We start from the raw sequence: 18,934 nt of genomic DNA, 5'->3' as shown, positions 1-18,934 counted from the left end.
TTTTATCAGCAGGGTCCTGCCCTGGAGTAAGCTCATGTTGGAGTGGGTAGGGAGGCAGAGGAAATGAAGGCACTTCTCAGCACCTTAGTGCATACAAGGAAAATAAAAATACACCCCCCCCATCCATGGGAGCATGCCAGGGTGCTCCTCTGCGCACAGTCTCAGTGCCCACAGCCCACGGGCTGTGAGCAGCCACGTGCATCTGCAGAGCGGGATGTCCTGGTGAAGCAGGGACACCCAAAGCCAGAAGGGACGGTCACAGGACCACAGTCCGGTTTGGGTTGGAAGGGACCTTTGAAGATCATCTAGTCCTACCCCCCCTGCCCCGGGCAGGGACATCTGTCACCAGCCCAGGGGGCTCCCAGCCCTGTCCAAAGTGACCTTGAACCCTTCCAGGGAGGGGGCAGCCACAGCTTCTCTGGGCACCCTGGGCCAGCGCCTCACCCCCCGCACAGGGAAGGATTTCTGCCTTACATCTCACCTAAATCTCCCCTCTGTCAGTTCAGAACTGTTGCCCCTTGTTCTGTCACTGCAGGCCTTGGTAAAAGGTCTCTCCCCATCTTTCTTCTAAAACCCCTTAAATATAGGAAGGACACAATGAGGTCTCCCCGGAGCCTTCTCTTCTCCAGGCTGAACCCCCCCAACTCTCTCAGCTTGGCCTCCCAGGGGAGCTGCTCCAGCCCCCCCAGCATCTTTGTGGCCTCCTCTGGCCCTGCTGGAGCAGCTCCATGTCCTTCTGGTGTTGGGGGCCCCCGAGCTGGCCCCAGCACTGCAGGGGGGTCTCCCCAGAGCGGAGCAGAGGGGGAGAATCCCCTCCCTCACTCTGCTGCTCCCCCTGCTCTGGATGCAGCCCAAGATACACTTGGCTTTCTGGGCTGCAAGAGCATATTGATGGCTCATGCCCATTTTATCACGCACCAGTATGCCAGGTCATTCTCCACATGACTTCATCTATCCATACATCCACCCATCCATCCATCCATCCATCCATCCATCCATCCATCCATCCATCCATCCATCCATCCATCCATCCATCCATCCGTCCGTCCGTCCGTCCGTCCATCCATCCATCCATCCATCCATCCATCCATCCATCCATCCATCCATCCATCCATCCACCCACCCACCCACCCATCCATCCATCCATCCATCCACCCATCCATCCATCCATCCATCCATCCATCCATCCATCCATCCATCCATCCATCCATCCATCCATCCATCCACCCCCCAGTCTGTATAAGTACTGGGGATTGACCTGACCCATGTGCAAGACCTTCACTTGGCCTTCTTGAACTTCATGAGATTTGCATCATGTGCCCATTCCTCCTGCCTCCCAAGGTCCCACTGGATGGCATCCCCTTCCTCCAGCATGTCAACTACACCACTCAGCTTGATGTCATCAGCAAACTTGCTGAAGGTGCACTCAATCTGTGTACGTCATGATCCCTCCCCTCCTCTCTCCCTGTAGGAATTACGTTTCTCATTTGTAAGGAGCCAGCTTACCAAGCAAATGACAAGATCATCTGCAGTTTCTTCTCGGGGCCTCTTGGTATCAAATAGGGCAGTTGAAGCACATATTTATGAGTGTTCTGGTAAGGAGGAAAGACCAATGTCTGCAAAGAGTCCGTTGGGGATTTGTCAGACAGTTGCTGGCTGGCTGCAGCTGAACTGATCCAACCCCCCATGCACCCAGCTCCCAGCAGTCTCCTTCCCCATCCGATGGTCCTGCCCTCTCCACAATCAGTCTGTGGAATTCCCAGCTTAAGGGCTGTTGACCTTGATATACTTTTTGAAGGAGGCCACACAAGCGTTCAGAGCACAAGCTGCCCTGGATAGCATTTTTTCCACTGAACTGACCTGCCAGACCCTCACCCAGCACACTCCTGGCACTCTTCAAGCAAAACCCAAAGACCAGCCTCCTACGCAACTCAGGATCCAAGAACAAGCTTATCTTGACTCACCTAGAAACATGTCCCGTGGCAAGCGGGACCTCACAACCTCTAACTGTCACGTGGGATCAGCATTTCAGGCACCCGAATCCAAAGCACCCGCAGCTTACAGCAGACTGGTAAGGGGCTGGGACCACTGTGAAGGTGGTAAGATCCTTTCACACTTGCCACATGCCTTGCCAGATGTTGGCATCTTGAAATCTGCAGTTAAATCTCACCCCCAGCACAAAGCTGAAAAGCACAGGGGAAGGAAGGGGAAGGACCAGTTGCAAAACACAGAGTAATTAACACACTGGCACCACATGCACAGACTCAGGAGGACCAGAAGAGCTTCTGCTGCTACTCGGGGAGGAACAAGGACCAGCCTTGTAGCGGAGCACGGCGGGAGGAGACACCAGCACAGGCAAAACACAGGAGCGGGAAATCCACACAACTTCAGGACTTACCTCCACCCACTTCCCGTTGACTTCCATGAAGAGGACGCAGAAGGGGTCGGATTTGGAAGTGACATCCCTGTCCAGAAGGTTTTGGCCACTGACGGACAACTCGACCTTGCAGACGCAGTACTGGGAGCCCACAGGCCCCGCCGGCGTGGGAGTCACGGTGTACGCCATGGACTCCAGCGGCAGCAGCTCCAGGCAGTCTGTGGGACACGAGAAGGAGAGAAGCCTCAGTGCCAGCAGAAAGGCAGAAAACGCCCTGTTGGCACCAGTGGGTCGGGCACAGACAGAGGGGCCACATCCAGAGCTTCGCGCTCTGTTAGTTATTGCACTCAATAAGTTATGAGGCTTTCCTGGCTCCAAAGCATCTGCCCTGGCCAGTCACCATCCCCACGTGGCCACCACACCAGGCAGGCATCCTGAGTGGGAGCCCAGCAGAGCACCTACAACCTGCCTTGGTTTTGCTCCACAAACAACAGGTTTTCAAGGAAAGGCAACATCTTCTGCTTACCCGCCTTGAGGGAGCTGGGGTTCCCCAACCTCTTCCTCCAGCATGCTGGGGGGTTTGTGGAGAGGAACTACACTTCCACAGCATCTTTCAGCATGAAAACTGGTTGTTGTCTGGATGGTCCCGAGCCAGGGACCATGGACCTAAGCTACGAGGGCCAAACTTGAGCTCCGCTCCCCAAATCATCACAGGGAAAGGGGTGAGACCAGGAGGATGAGTGGGGTGGAGGGCAGCTCCAGCCCTGGTTCAGCCCTGTCTCCACCCAATTCACCAGGCCAGCAGAAAGCAGAGGCTCTGGAAGCAATTGAAAAGCAGCAATAGTCGGTTCACAGAAAAGCAGGGCAAATGGGACAAGCACTGCACGACCTGGTGTGTGGAATTGATTTACAGGGCCCTGAACAAAACCCCTTTGTCATAAGAAGAGCTTACCAAAAGTCCACCTCCAAAGCCATTTTGCAGAGATAAATGTGTTTTATACCATTAGTAATGCAAAACCCCATCCCACCTGACAGTTTTGCCTTCTGATGTGCAGTTTACATGACAAAAACCACCAAAGGTCTTCAACAAAGAAGAGAAAAGGGGGAAAAAAAGAGAAGAAAAAGCATTTTCAGATTAATTGATACTAATAAACTTTTGCAGCTGGGGTTGCTAGTGGAGAGAGCACTCATTTCAGCAGCTGCTTCAATACCTTTCTCCCTCTTTTTCAAGAGTGGCTCCTGGCTCATCCACTTTATCTGAAAAGCACTTTATCTGAAAGGCACAAGTATTTACAAGCACTTGCACTGCTGGGAGCTGGGCAGCTGCCCTCTTCCCTTGCAGCTCAGCCTCCAAGCTGGGATAGGGATGGGGGACAGGGATGGGGTGACCCCAGCATGGCTGGGGGAGAGGGAGCCTCCAGCTCGCCGGCCACTCTGAGCACTCGGCCCCAGCTCCAATGAATACTGAGCAGAAAACAGATCCTGCTTCCAAGGCTCTGATCCCTCCTCTCATACCTGCCAACATCTCTGCTTGGCACTAAGTCACCAGAAACAAGCTTGATTTAACCCCCAACAGTAAATGGAAGTTCTTCATCACAGCCTGCTGCTCAGGGCAGGAATGGTGCAATGATTTCAGCTCCATAGGAACCCAGAAACATCTCCAGAAGAAGAAAATCTCCATCCTTGGCTTCGCACACACGTATACATCACCAAAACAGCACCCACGTCCCTTCCTCGAGTGCAACTTCCCCTTGGCTAGACCAAGCACATCTCACGCCGTCACTCCCCACCCACAGCCGCGCACCACCAGAGTGGTAGCAGTGTGACACCAGAACGGTGGCGAGTGTGGGCAACCACCCATCTACCGGGACTTCGAGGAGAAACCCGTGCAGAAGCAGAAGTCCTCCCTGCTCATCCGCCGTGAAGCTCCCGTGGCCACTGGGGCAACGGCTCCAAGATGCCCGTCCTCACCAGAGCTGCCTCTGCTCCTCTCAAGCCCATGTTGCCAGTTGCAGCTAAAACAAAGATTTTTTTTTTTTTTTTTTTTTTTTTTTAATGCGCAAATCATGTAATTGATGTCTTAAAATAGCTGGGCCTGTTCTATTTATACTGTTCTCTGTCTGCTGCTCCCTCTGAAAAGCAAACACGGGGCAGCTGTGCTGGTGTGGACCTGGTCCTGCTGGAGCAGAGAGATCTGGGCTGGGTTTTTCCATCTCTCCTTCCCCCAAATCTTGGCGCCGTCTCACAAAAAGCAGAGGCAGCAAATGACTCAGTGGAAGAAGCTTTTTCCCAGGGCTGGCAGGCACCAAAACATCCTCCCAGTGTGCTGTGCATTGCCTGTGCTCCAGCCCCTGCTATCAGCCTGCCGTGCTCCCCGGGACATGGCCCAGATGGGCATGGGGAAGAGGAGAGGTGGGACATGGTCAAAATGGGCATGGGGAAGAGGAGAGGTGGCCAGCACTGGCCAGGACCAGCTGAGGGCAGGGAGCTGGTGGGACCTGTGTCCCCTGCATGGACACACTCCTCATCCAGGCACCTGAAATCAGCGACCAGGACACTGGGACCAGGGACCAGGTGCCAACCTGAAAAGCTTGATGCCATTTCATGGGTGCCAAGCACAAAATCCTGCAGTTTCCCCCTCTCTAAGAAGGCAAAAGGCAGCGGGAAGATGCTGCCACCGCCTTCCCCTTCATCCCAGTGAAGAAGATTTTTCCACTGAGGAGCTGCTGGTCCAGCCGGCCACCAGTGATGGAGAAGCCAAAGAGATGGGCAGCTCTCCTGAATCATGGCTCGAGCTACTCCCCCCGCCCAGCTCCAGGTTTGGTCTAAAACCCTAAGGTGCGTAACCATCCTGATTCAGCCAAAAAATAATTTGTTTAAATGAAAAAGTCATTTTTTCCCAGCCAGGCTGGCTTCCAAACAACCCCATGGAACGAGTAACGTTCAGAGAGGTGTCAGGAGCAGAAGGTGGTGATGCCACCAGGGCACGGCCACGTCTGCAGGTGCCACTGCTGCTCATCCACACGCACACCCCCCCCGTCCTGCCCCACGAAACGGCCCCAGGAGCTGCCCCCCTCCCCGCCGGAGACCTGCGGCCACCTCCGCTCCCGCTTCCCCGGGGCCAGGCAGGGATTTGGCCCCTGCAGCCTCGGGTCCCTCTGGCTCAGAGGCTTCACACCTGAGGCACCCCCAGGCTCCAGCGAGCCAGCAGCATTTTAACCCCCCCAGCGAATGCTTTAAATTCAGGGAGGGATTTGAGCTGGCACTGAAAGACCCAGCTCACCATCATCTGTATTCCAGTCTCTCTTAGTTTTTTTTTTTTTTTTTTGTTCTCCTCTCCCCGCATTCGCCACCCTGAACGACGTCCTGCGACTCTCGCTCGGCATCTGCAGCCAAACATCCCCCCCGCGGCACAATCCCAGCTGCCGGCTTCGTGCCGATCACGCAGACACGTGGTCTCCTGCCCAAACGTGGCCAGGCTACCACCGAGAGGTCTCAGGAACAAGCACAAAGGTCCGACTGCCCCACGCTCCCATCTCCCACAGCAGATGCCCGAAGAGGCGTCACAAGGGCAGAACCAGGGTCGGGGGGACATGGTCCCCAAATCCTTTCTGGGCTCCAGCTCCCGGGATCCCCCGAGCCGGACACATCTCTGCACTTCATAACCTCCAAATGCCTTTTCCTCCACTGACTTGGTCACCTCCAAGCTGCTCCGTGTCCACGACATCCTGCAGCGAGGGGTTTCGCTGGCTGGGGGCACACACAAGCCCCGGGGCCACCCAGAATATCTGAGATGAACATGTGGGAGCCCCAGAGCAATGCACAGAGATGTTCTCCTCATCATCATCACTCCATGCCCCCCCCCCCAGTTTTGACAGCAGATCCCCAAAGCACAGTGCAGAAGAGCTGGCTGGAAGCCCTGTGATCTTTTACCCTCTCTTATCTGAAAGAGGAGGAGGGAAAGGCATTATCTGTTTTGCAAACTAACTTCTGCTCTGGGAGGTTCCCCTTTCCTCCACAGAAGAGCAGCCCCAAGAGAAGCAGTCGCTTGGGACTTGCTAAGGCCCCATTTTAAGCATTAACAGGGAATAAAAAAAAAAAAAAAAAAGATAGGGCAAAAAATAAGCCATGCCAATGTGCTTTAAGTGAAACATTCTGGAGGCTTTTTAAAATATTAACAGTGTTGTCAAACTTCAGTGATTGCCTCTCCCTAAAAAAATCAGATTTATTTTCACAGGGAATACCAGGCACATTTGAAACAGCCCCATACCAATATCCACCAGTGACTGGTGCAAAGTCCCTCTGGGTCCCTCCCAGGGTGTCCCTCCTCTTCTTTGGGGTGATCCACGATTTCTGTAATAACCCACAAAAGTCACCCGTGACTCAGTTTACCCACTCAAGCTGCCCTACTACGGACTACTGCACTTGTAGAAGCAAATTTCCTTTCTGGAAGGGGAAAATGGGAGAGATGAGTATCAAATAGGTAAATTTGGGTTCCTATAAAGCACATATCTGAGTTTACAGGCAACAGAGATGCAGCAGTACCCAAAGGAAGATGAAGAGAAGGTGAAAACTGATTGTCAGAAAATTGGAGCAAAGGAAAGGAGCAGGAAGACACACAAACCGGTTGTCCAGAGCAGCAGAAAAGCTGAAAGGCAGCACACAGGGAGCTGGAGATGCCAGGAAAAGCCGGGATGCTCTGTGACAGATGCCCGACGCAGCTCCCCACGCTGTCAAAACCCACACCGGCCGCTTTTGCTCCCTCCTGTCAACAAATAGAGTCATCTCCCGAATCATTTTGCAAAGCAAAAATGTTTGCCTTTCAGTCTCGCCTAGGCAACACGGTGGATTCACCAGCCTGCACCTGGACTTAATAACAGCCTCGTTACTTTCTGAATGCACGTGCAATTAGTCATGTACACAGCACCGTGCTGCCGGTCCCCTCCCCAGCAAATGCCTCTGCCACGGGCGAGCAGGCTGGGGGAGGTGGAACGAGGATGCTTGCACATGAAAACTCCCTGCAAGGATGTACCTTAGGTACCCGCTGCCATCAGAGGACCTTCATCTGTCCTGCAAGGCAAGGAAAGGCTGAAAACTGCCTCCCAGCATCCCAGCACAGGCAGCAGGGCTGGGACTGAGCCCAAATTCTCCCAAATTCCCAAATATTTCAGGGTAGACCTGGCGGAGGGGGATGTCCAGGCTGGGCTCTGGTTTCCAGGCTGGTGCACTGTGAGCGAGTCCCCCAGCCCTGCCCGACAACAGGAGCCAAGGGGATTGTACTGAGATATTTTGGGGGCCTGATACAGCAGGAAAAAATGGTTTCAGGACAACGCAATTAAGTCACTTCCTCAGTGAACCCCTCCTGATGGAAATCGTGCCTAATGATGCTTCAGCGGGTAATGCTGCTCATGCTGACAGATAGTTTTCGCTCACCAGTGCTGCAAAATCCCGTCCCAAGCGAGGTGTGACAACAGCCAGTGGCCACCTCGGTGTGACAGCGGCTGCTTTCATGCCCAGGCAATAGTCGCCCACGAAGCCCAGCTTCTCTCAGACTTTTGCTGTCCCCAGAAAATCCCCCCAAATCTTGGCACGGTTTGGTGCTGGTGTAGGCGGCATCCTCCCTGCCAAAACCCCAAACGGCTGCACCGACCGGTACGTGAGCAGCACCCGGGCAAGCTTCTCCGGCGGGTGGTGATCAGCAGAGCCACGCAAAGTCGATTGGGGTGACCTGGGAGAAACACATCACGGGAAAACCCCAAGGCAAACCCTGCAGCACCAGAGCTGGCCCCCCCACGCAAAGTTGTGCCCCCACTTCCCAGCCTACACAAAGACCCAGCTGCGCCGGAGCCCACGACCTCCCAACGAGGACGGGCAAGGGAATCTTCCCAAGTCCTGCAGCTCATGCAGGGAACAGGGATTAAAAGCCCAGGGGAGAAACTGAGGCAGAAAGGGAGGGTGAGCTGGAGTCCCAGACCGAGGCACCAAACACAGGTCCATCCTGGCGACACACCCTGCGTTCAGGCACCTTCAGGGGAAAGAGGTCTTTGGTGGGATGAAATGTCCCATCATCTGCCATCTCACTGTGATCTCTGCTTTGCTTTAATACGGTACAAAGCCATTTGGCGATAGCTAAATTAATTGATCACGGGGGAGAGAGTGAAAAGCAGCTTTAAATGGTCTGGGAAAGGGTTCAAACACCTTTTTTTGTGGTCGGATAGCTCTAACCCAACTTGAATTTGAACGGTTGGCTTCGGCAGGTACAGGGTATGCAAAGAGCTGGGGCAGTCTAGCGGGGAGTAACCCAGTGACCCCAAACCCCTTTCTAAAGGCACGTGGTGAAAGTGAGAAGTGTAGGGCAGCTTCTACCCAGACCCCCGGCTCAGCACTCCCCACCAGCCCAGCTGGCAGCACCACCGACTCCTTGGGGTCCCCGTTGGGGGTCGAATTGTGCTTCTTAGCAAGACTAGAGCTGGCCAAGAAAGCGGGACTGATCCTGTGCCCTCACCTGCCCTGGCAGCCCCATCCTCCTGCGGACCTGCCCCAGAGGGTATCGCTCGGCAAAGGGCAGCCCATATCCGTCCCGTGACTTTGGTGCTTAGATGTCCATCAAAGAGCAGGTCCCACCCTGGGAAGATCTCCCCAAAACACAGTTGGTCTCATGGGGTGTGTCAGGGCTGGGGGACAGGGAAAGACCCCTCTGTCCCCGACAGCACAGTGCGGCCACCGTCAGCCAAGAAACAGCCCCAGCGTTTCCTTTGTTCCTCGGTGCAAATACACCCATCTGGGCTAGTCCAGGCACCGGGGACGCGGCAGAGCCCGAGGACGGGCCAGGTGGGTGCCAGCAGGGCTGGGCACGGGGCCACCGACCGGCCACCGAGCCACTGTGGCTCCAGCCAGCGCGGCCACCCCGGCTGTCAGCGGGGAGGACAAGCCCACCCCGCCCAGGGGTGGGGGAGATACAAGTCACAGCACCCCCATCACAACACCAACGGAGGGATCCAGGATTTGGGGCCAGACAGACAACGTAGCTGCGAAATGCCCCTCGGAAACACAAACCACGAAGCTCTGGGGACTGTAAAACCGTCACGCTTCTATTGGCACGTGAAATGTTTTTTTAAGCCGAGGCTTTCACTGAGACCCCACACCAGTTTCCAAGGACTGAGCCCAAAGCTACATTCCCACGAAGTTCCCACCTCAAATCATTGCTCATCCCTGGGAGGGATGGAGATGAGTGGGCCAGGCACTGCCTGTAGCACCCAGGATGGATGGGGCCAGGGTGGTGAAGGAGAAGAGAAGGGAGAGCGCCAGGATGTGCAGCAGAACTGCGTAAGGAGTGGGATGGGCAATGTAGATCCCAGCTGAAAAATGAGGCAGAAAAAGCCCCAGCTCCCTCAGCAGTTCCTGGCAAGACACTGGTGTCTTCAGGGGGTACCTGTACCCTACGTGGGGTTTCAAACGGGGTGAAGCATCCTCTCCCCCCGCTCCCTGGGAACCCATGGCAATCAGCCCAGCAGCAATTAGGTGGCTGGAGTTGGGTTAAATGGATCCCAGCACCCCAGGCCCCAGCACAGGGCAGGTGGGGACACCAGGATCCCACCCTGACCGTGCAGGGAGAGTTTCACCCAGCAGCAGCTCCGTCTCCAGAGAGCAACCGGAGGGATAACAGGGACAGGGCCCACTAAGCCACATCCAAGCATCGATAGATCTGGGGTCATAACTTTGAAGAAAGAAGCACTTCCCCTGCAGAAGTACCTGCCCACGTTGATGCTTGTCGCTCCCTCTGCGGCCGTGGGACACGCACCTCCAACCTGGGGATTTGGGAGCCTCATCCAGCTTCTCCGGCTGGATGCAGGGGGGAAAGATCGCTGCTTCCCTGCCCAGGATGAGGGACGGGTGGAAGGGAACCCACAGCAGCCATAAAACCTCCCAGGGACCTCCCAGCAGTCCCTGGCCCGGGGACCCCCTGGGTGAAGCCGCCTTTGCTCCCTGCTCAGGGCAGAGGGGCCGTTGCAGCCCCCCGCCTCCGGGCAGCCAGCTGGTTTGCTACGTGCCACGAGGAGAGGGGCTGTGACGCAGCCTGTCCCGGCGATGGGTGCTGCTGCCAGAGGGCCTGGGGACACCCTCTGGAAGCCCAGCCCTGGCTGGGTGCTCGGCTGTGACAGCCTGGCAGCCGCCGGGCGGGACACACCGAGGGGGTGCGGGCACGTGCCAGGCCACAGGATGGGAACATCCCCTGCCCCACTGCCACTTCCCAGAGGGACACCTCTCCATCCATACAAAGAGGACAGAGCATCAGCTTCTCTGGTGCCCTGGGGAGTCAGGATGGTGTCAGGTACCGTAACAGCATAACACATCACACCGTAATACCGGTGTAATCACATGAACAGGTCCGGCACATAAGACCCTCAAGGGAAGGGGGATTAGGAGACATCAGTATTTACAGTCCATCACGCTGGCAGAGCTCCTCTGCTGCTCGTGCGTCACCAACAACTCAGCACTTGCGAAGAGCTCGCAGGCCCCGGGAGCTCTGCAGGCACCGCAGCCCCAACCTCGGCTGCGGCCCGCAGCCATCCCGCCACAGCCACAGGGGATGGGGCCACCCTCTTCTCTGCTTTCTACACACCTTCCCCCCTGGGCAAAGCCTCTCGCTGCTCTGTGCCGTCGCCCCTCTTCCCCGGCCGAGGGTCCCACCCAAGGCTGACCACCACCCGCCGGGGTTTAGGGGTGCAAAGAGGGCTGTCAGCAGCCAGAGCTAGGGAAGATGCTCTGAAGGAGCCGGGTGGGTGAAGTAACGATCCCCCCCGCTCGGACCTGCGGGCGCGGGGGCCTCCCTGTGCTGCCTGTGAAGCCCAGGGCTCCTCAGCACCATCCGCTGCTCCACTCGTTTTGAAAACATCACACCTGAGAAGCCGCTCCAAAGCGCTCCCCCTGCCCAGCTCAGAGCTGAGGCAGCAGCCGCAGACGTCGAGCACAGACCCACCACCTCGGGCTGCCTCTCTGCCATCCCCACGTGTGGGACGGAGGCGGCTGGACTCTGGGAGGGAGCGGCACCCCCCCGAGAAACTGGCTCGTGATGAAGGACCCGCAGGGTGGGAGCAAAACTCCTCCACACAGTCCCGCCCTGACCTGCATCCCCCCTCTCCTACCCCAGCCCTGCTCCCTGTACCACCACACGGCCCCAGTGACATCCCCAAGGGTCCTCCCGCATCCCTCCGTGGTGCCACCCAAACCTGCCACCCTGGTTGCTTCCCCCATCCAAGCAGAAACGGGAGGGGTCTGCCCCCAGCAGCCACCCTGTAGCTAAGAGGAGCTGCCGTCCCTGGGGACGAGGACATCGGGAAAGGCAAGTGGTCCCGTACCCGCACCAGCGTCCCTCCGGGGTGGAGGCTGGTCCCCCCACAACCGTAGGGACAGAGCCGCTGCCCGGCCATGGCTCCAGGACCGGAGGACGGGCCCCACACCCTCGCAGAGGGGCTCGCACCCGCAGGAACTGGAGATCTCAGTAAAGCCAGGGGTGTGAGAGCAAAACCAAACGCCTTTCACGTGTTTTTCCGCCGTGCAGGCGGCCCGGCTCGCCAGCTGCCCGGCACCCACCTCGGGGCAGAGCCTGCCCGGGCTCCGGGGGCAGCGGGATCCGTTCTCAAACCCTCTCCGGATGAAGTCTGAAAACATCATTACCTCGTCCACCAAGTATCTAAAACCACTTACCAGCGAGAAATCACAAGCCCTGGAGAGCTGAGCGCTCCGGAGAGGGCAGGGCCCACGGGCTCCCAGCGGCAAAGGTGTTTCCGCAATTTTCACCCGGCGGAAAGCCAAGGGCTCCAGCCTGGCAAACGAAAGCAAAACTCACTCCTCCACACCCAGCTGTGACGTGCAGAGGGACACGGCACCATTGCTGGTGGGGTCTGGAGGCGCCGCAGAGACCGCGCGGCGTTTCGGGAGAGCACTCAGAAAATCAGAGAGCAGGGAGAGAAAAGAAACAAAAAAAAAAAAAAAAAAAAAAAAAAAAATAGTATTTCCTCTAAGCCTGCAAGAAAATAGATGGGCTCTGATGGCTGCTACCAGACCACCACACCACGGGCAGAGCCCAGCTTTGCTGCATGCCCCGTGCTCGCTGCATGCCCTGCACACTTTCCATGCCCTGCTGCTCGCGATTCCGCGTGTGGTTTCCGGAGCAGCAGCAGCGCTGGGCTCGCTGCTCAGAAATGGAGAAAGGGCAAGCGAGGGGCAGGGCAAGCCCAGAGCGTAGCAGCGTCCTCCGTTACGGACGCGCAGCAACGGGCCGAGCCACCCAGACCAACCCCATCCCGGTCTCCACTGGGAAGTGAGTATTTGGCTTAGATTCGCTGGGAAGATTGCACATTTTCGCTTGACTACAGGCTTCCTCTAGGGCTCGATTTAGGGAAATTTGTGATTTAGAGCAGAAAACATCATGATGTCACTGTGAATCCTGGCGACCGCATCAAACCCTCGACACGAGCGCCCGGCGAGGCAGACCCAAGGAAAGGGTTTATGCACCAGCCCTGCGCCCGCCACGCTCACACGGGGCTGCCGACCCCCAGGAGCAGCCGCTTCCCCTCGCCCTGCCGGAGCAGAAAATGAGGTTGCCCACGGGCCACAGGCGAGCGGGAGGCCACGGGTGGCACCGGGGCGGGGGGCGGGGGGAAGCCCCATCCAGGACAGGCAAATGCCAAACACGCATCTCCTCCCTCCCCGTGGCAGCGACGCTCGCGTCGGACACGTGCCCCGGGTGGGACTAACAAGCAAACCTGGAGATGCGAGGAGGGAGGACCTTGGGTGGGTTTTAACACCCAGCCACCGCATTAAAACTTTCCCACCCCAATACTACAGCAGCCATACAAGAGCTGGGGGTGGTGAGGGGAGATATAGCTGTTTCAACAACCGGATTCGAAGGGAAAAAAGTTGACTTAATTAAAGCTGGACCCTGTGAAACATAAAGGAGTGGGGCAGCCCCGTGGGGAAGGCGGCTGGGCTGTAAAGGCTCCCTTGCAGGTGCAGAGAGAACCTCCTGCATTTTAAGTATACTTAATGTATACTGGGTGTTTAACTTATTAAAGGCTTTTCTAAGTTACTGAAAACAAAAATGCTGGCTTTCTGAATTTTAATTGAATTCCTATTTCCAGCCAACACCATATATCACATGTGAGAGGGGAAGAAAAAAAATCATCACTTAAGTGATGAGAAATATCTTTAGCTGCTTTCTAACATAACCGCATGCCAAAATTATAGGCATGCCAGCCAGAGGGGCCCCGCCAGTGGCCCCAGCAGCGGACAGGCGTGCAGGTCCCTCCATCCCATGCACCATTTCATCGCCATAGCAGCCAGAGCTTCAGAGCCCTTCCCCTGCTAACACAAATAAACATCCATTGATGGGTAGTTATGTGCAATGCTCATTTGCACGGGCACACAAAGAGCACCACCCATGTCCCCGAAGGCTGGAGCCCACCCTCACCCCACGGGCTTGTCGCTACAACCCAAGCTTTCCTAACCAATTTTATTTGATCAGCCTGCTTTGCAGAAGAGAGATGCTGCCACTTGATGTGCGAAGCTTCACCCTGAGCCAGATTCGTATGTCAGCGATACAAAAAATGCGGCGGTTTATAATGAGAATTATGTCTGATAAATTCTTGACCCTTTCCCAACAGCTTTAGACACCGCTCGAGGGAATATAAAACTCAGTTTAAATGGCCGCACGGCACTGGACTTGCTGTTGAACAGCAGAACTTGCATTTCCAGCTCGTCTCATTTTTAAAATCAGCCTCACGATGGCTGATGTTTCTTCCTAAATCCTCAGCTTCTGGAATCACGTGATGACGGAAAATCCAGGGCTGGGGGAAAGGTGACTATTTTAGACACAAGCTTTTTCCTGCCGGCTACAGGCAGAAAAATCTGACAGGTCCCAAACCCAAAGCCTCAGCAAAAGCAGCAGACAAATAAAAAGTGAAAGTCTTCTTGCTGAATGCTACACTTGTTTGTTTTTACGATATTTTAACAATATTGTTACGATCTCCAAACCCACCTGAGTTCCCAGGAATTATTTTTTTCCCCTGCTCCTGTGATCCAAACAAGTTAACCTCACAAAGCCAGCAGCCAGGAAACTGAGCCAAAGCAGCGAAAAGTGATGACTCAGGTCCCTCAACAAATATTTTACAGAGGTTTAAAAGACAAACTGTAAGATTTCAGAGGGGGAAAAGCGTTCAAATCTTTTTTTCTTTTTCATGCTGTTTTGCGGTTTTGCATCCTGCCAGGAGTACCATTTCAAACGCCTGGCTACTCCACCGCACCAGAAAATTTACCTTTTCTTCTCCTTTCCCCCCACCCTGCCTCTGAACGCAAGCCAAGGCTCTCGCATAAAGAGTTCCTTATGAGAGCTGGCAACCCTGAATCAGGACAGGAGGCTACAAGCGTTGATTTTTCATCAATTAACCGGGTATTACGTTCTCGGCACACCGACAGCTCCCGGAGAACAAGCCCTGATTTACGGTGGCGCGAGCGACTCCGGCCAGCTTTCCCCAGGCAGAGGTTTCCACTGAAGTCAGTGGCAAACTCTTTCCACCGGGTGTAACAGGAGCAAGAGAAGACGTGATTCCTCCCGGAGTCCCCACGCACCGCAGTGAGACTGCTCAAAGGCAAACAAAGGCGCTGCAATTCCAGTAGACAACTGGGCAGACTGGTAAATCACGGGGCGGCCAGTGGCCGCTCCAGCACGGCGGAACCCCGCTGTTCTGGGGCAAGGGGGGGGGGTCGCTGGAAGGCGAGTGGCGACGAGGACTGCGGGGGGCTGCACGGCTGATACAGCCCCCCCCCCCCCCCCCCAGGGGCAAAGAGCATCTTCACCCACAGCTCAGCTCCAGCAGCCAAACCTCAAGAGGATTTTTCCGCACTGGAAAGCCCAGTGCACAGGGCCTGTGGCCCCCCCCCCCCCCTCCAGCACAGACCGTCCAGGCACTGGGATCCCTGACCCCCGCAAGCAATGGCTTTGCAAACAGCGGTTGCTTGCCAGCAACTGGCATGGGGAGGGGGGACACCCTTGCTGTCCACCAGCACAGACCCCAGGAGCAAGGATGTCCCCAGGGCAAGACGCGCTGGTGCAGCTCGGGATTATCTCATCTCTCTTCAGCTCGAGCTCAGAAAGGCAGCGGGGAGGGAGAAGCGTCACAGCATCTCAGATACAAGCAGTAGTACCACCCTGCCCACCCTCACATCGCTACAGCAATTGCGGCGTCTGCAACCCGTTCAAGAGACGCAAACGGTGACCAAGCAGGGCCTGGGGACAGCGGGGCACGTGCCGACGGTGCCGGGCTGCCGGCAAACCTCGTCCCTGGGGGTGGCGAGGGATACCAGGCTCTCGGAGAGGAGCTCCAGGACTCCTCGTCTACCCAAAGCAAGTGCCAGGGGCTGCCTGCACCACGGGGAGGTGCAATTTTGGGGGCACCTCGCCGGGTGCCTCCCCTCCACGTTATCCCAGCTGTCATGCCCCAGAGGCAACAGCAGAGAAACCAAAATGCACATCACCAGAAAATGTATGTCCCAGGCTATCACACAGCTGTAACCAAAGCGAAGGCAGCGTTTCCCCAAGGCTACTCCAGGAAAACATCCTCCACTGACTCAGTTCTTCAAAACAAATCCCTTCCACATGCCCCGAGCTTTTGTTCCCAGCCTTCCTCCTCCCATTGCTCTGCTCTCTGCCCCCTGACGGGCTATAATTGGATGAGATTTCTGGTCCATAATAAAACATTTTCTGACCCCAGAAAAGCACAGTGATATCACACACCGGCATGAAAGCCCCCGCTACCTGCGCTGGTGGGAGGCGGCTGATGCCGGCGACAGGGACTGATATCAGAAGTGAGAAACCTCGGGCTGTGCTCGCACCGGCCCGATTCTGACTCCAGCTTCTCCAGAAAGGTTCAAGCGCATCTCCAAGGAGGCTTCAAACCCGGGGCTCGAGGTCCACGGGGATCCGGGATCCTCCCAGTTCCTTCCTGCGAAGCATCTCAGGCTCTCGGGGAGGCAGCAGCAGGGACCCAGCCCTTCGGAGATTGTTTCTGCCGCCAAAGCTCTGCTCTCCACTCACCTCTCTTACCTCCCGTTCCACCCTCCGGGCAGTGACCAGCTCCGAGGGGTGTATTTGCCCACCAAGTCCTCCGGCCCCGCTGGCTTTAATCCAGCTCCTCGCCTAAATGAGGGTTACTCACCGGGACACTTATTGCATCAGGTCCTGAGGCTGGCAGAGCTGGTGGGAAAACACCTCCCTGCCGGCCATTCTCCGAGCACCCTCACGCTGCTGAGCGACAGCCGCTATCCCAGAGGATGAGCCGCCTTGGTGGGCGCAGAGGAGAGGGGGGCAGTCCATCCCCCAAGCATAAACCCCTCGGGGGGGGGGGTGGGGGGGGGTGGGGGGGGTGTGTGCCCCCGCGCTAAATGCACTGCGTGAAGGATCTCATCACCAGCCAGGGCAGCAAACAGCTCCCGAAGCAGCACTTGTGCGCTTCCCCAGGTTCCAGGTCGCCAGATCCCCCCCACACCCCTCCACGCCCCCCCCCCCCCGCCAAGACCTGATGCTGGAGGAGGAGGAGGAGGAGGAGGAGGAGGAGGAGGGGGAGGAGAGGCGCTTGCAGCAGTAACCCCGAGCAAACGTCCCCAGCCTTGGGGAGTGAAGCCACCAGGCCCCGGCGTTCGCTTTGGGGGGGGGGGGGGGGGGGGCTGTCATGCAGCCAGTTGGCATTTTTAGGAGGGAATGAAGATGCACAGAGCGTGGGGCCGGGCGGGACAACTTTTACACCGTGTAGGAACGGAGGGGCCTGGGCTGGGGGAGTATGAAGTGATGGGGGGGGGGGGGGGGGTGAGTCCCCGGGGATGGAGGGTCTGTCCCGAGGGACAGAGGGTCAGTCCCACGGGAAGCTGGACACCACTCCCACCCGGGACGAGCCAGTGGGGACAATGCCCTGCAGGTCCCCAGCCGGGGGCTGACACCGGGGTTGTGCTGGGCGGCCTGTGCGACTCTCCCGCCGGGATACCCGAGGCCACCGCCGGTACATCCCCCACCCACCCGACCCACGGGGGACGATCCCGCCGTGGGAGCGGCTCAGCCACCCTCGGCAAGCCAGACGGCCCCGCTCCTCGCCCCTCCGCTCCCCCCGGTACTCACCGCCGCGGGCCGGGCCGGGCCGGGCCGAGCAGCTCCCGCGGGGCCGCGGGCTCAGCGCCTCCCCACGGCCACGGCCACGGCCACGGCCACGGCCGCGCCCGCCCGGCCGGGGGGGGTGGGCGGGGATGGGGGGCGGGGGGCGGGCGGCGGGCGCGGCCATGCCTGGGCGAGCATCATGCGTTCCGGCTTAAAAAGAAAAAAAAAAAAAAAAAAAAAGGATCCACCCCAAAACTTCCCAGCTGGCTTCTTTCGCTTCGCTCTTTGCAGAGGAAAAAAAAAAAAAAAAAAAAAAAAGCTTTTAAAAAAAACCACAATTACAACGCGTGCAAAGGCTGGAAGATGATTTTCCGTGTTATCCAGCCAGCTACAACGAAAACATAACTTTGTTGGACCAACACCCCGCGCTTTTAACCAAAACCCAGCGATTCGGTGCTGCCTGGGTGCCGGCGGGGTTCACCCGGCCTGGCTGGGGCGGGTGCCGAAATCACCCCGAGGGCCCCGCGCTGGCTCCCCGGCCGCTGCTTCCCAAGAGGAAAAGCTTGTTCAGCAAGGAGAACGAGCCCTGAGCGCGTACCCCAAAAGTGGAGGGGGACCCCTGACCCCCGGGCTGGCCAGCCCTGCACCCACCCCTCGCCCTGCCCGACCCCCGGAGCCGGTGTGCTTCCCCTGCCAGCCTGCCTGCACCCAGCTCCCCACAGCAACGCGGCATCGGGGGGTATTTATATAGATATTTTTGATACGGAGATAGGGTAATAAGACTGGGATCCTCCCGCTGAGGCTTCAGGTTGAATAAACCGTCTTTACTTGATTTTTTTGAAGATCGTGGGCAAAATAAGCAAGTCCCGTATGCCCCCCCCCCCCCCTCAGCTTTCCCCTCTCCTGCAGCTTGAGCTGTAAAAGGCAGAAGGAGTTTCAAGGCACTAAGTCAGTTTGCAGGGTCCGTGGGGTCCCCCCTGCCAGTCCTGCTGCCTTCGCAGCCCCCCAGGAGTGGGGCAGGGGATGCAGGACAGGCTCGCAGTCACAAATGCTCCTGCTCAGCGCAGGCAGCATCCAACTAAAAGCTGAGCCTAGTTTTCAGGAGCAACCCCCTTCTTTCTGTGTGCAGCCGGCCAGAAACCGTCACAGGAAGGGACAGGGTTGTGCCTGAAAGAGAAATTCAGTGGGAGAAGTGGGGCCTGTGCCAGACCTGCCCTCCTACCTCCATGCCCGTGGCTAAAAATGTTGCTTTGAGCGAAACACGGAGAAGCAGCCAGTATTTCATGAATGCGAGTGTGCCTGTTTTCTTCAAGATCAGTTTTTCCTGTGTTTTCTCTCCTGCCCTGCATGATGCCTCCAAGTCCCAGCAGTTTTGGCTCTACCTGGAACTGGTTTTGGCAGGAGGGGAAAGG

General features: G+C 57.0%; 1 protein-coding gene across 3 annotated transcripts in view; it reads right to left on the bottom strand.

The window, feature by feature from the left end:
- The window catches only part of CPNE2 (copine 2), a 56,077-nt gene extending 38,470 nt beyond the window's left edge, over window positions 1-17,607 (bottom strand). The window contains exons 1-2 of one of the 3 annotated variants that reach the window (XM_032992800.2): window positions 17,547-17,607; window positions 2,399-2,595 (exon numbers count right to left, since the gene is read on the bottom strand). In XM_032992800.2, the coding sequence (XP_032848691.1) occupies window positions 2,399-2,566 (168 nt within the window). In that variant the 5' untranslated portion in view covers window positions 2,567-2,595; window positions 17,547-17,607. Of the gene's footprint in view, window positions 1-2,398; window positions 2,596-12,085; window positions 12,361-16,593; window positions 16,720-17,546 lie in introns of those variants that run through there. The other 2 variants (XM_032992798.2, XM_032992801.2) reach the window with 2 other exon arrangements.
- Window positions 17,608-18,934: the final 1,327 nt, after the last annotated feature.

Source organism: Tyto alba, unplaced genomic scaffold, assembly GCF_018691265.1.
Source record: "Tyto alba isolate M040663 unplaced genomic scaffold, T.alba_DEE_v4.0 Super-Scaffold_26, whole genome shotgun sequence".
NCBI classification, from domain to species: Eukaryota; Metazoa; Chordata; class Aves; order Strigiformes; family Tytonidae; genus Tyto; species Tyto alba.
The sequence above is the reverse complement of the archived record's forward strand: the minus strand, read 5'-3'. Positions and strand labels throughout refer to the sequence as shown.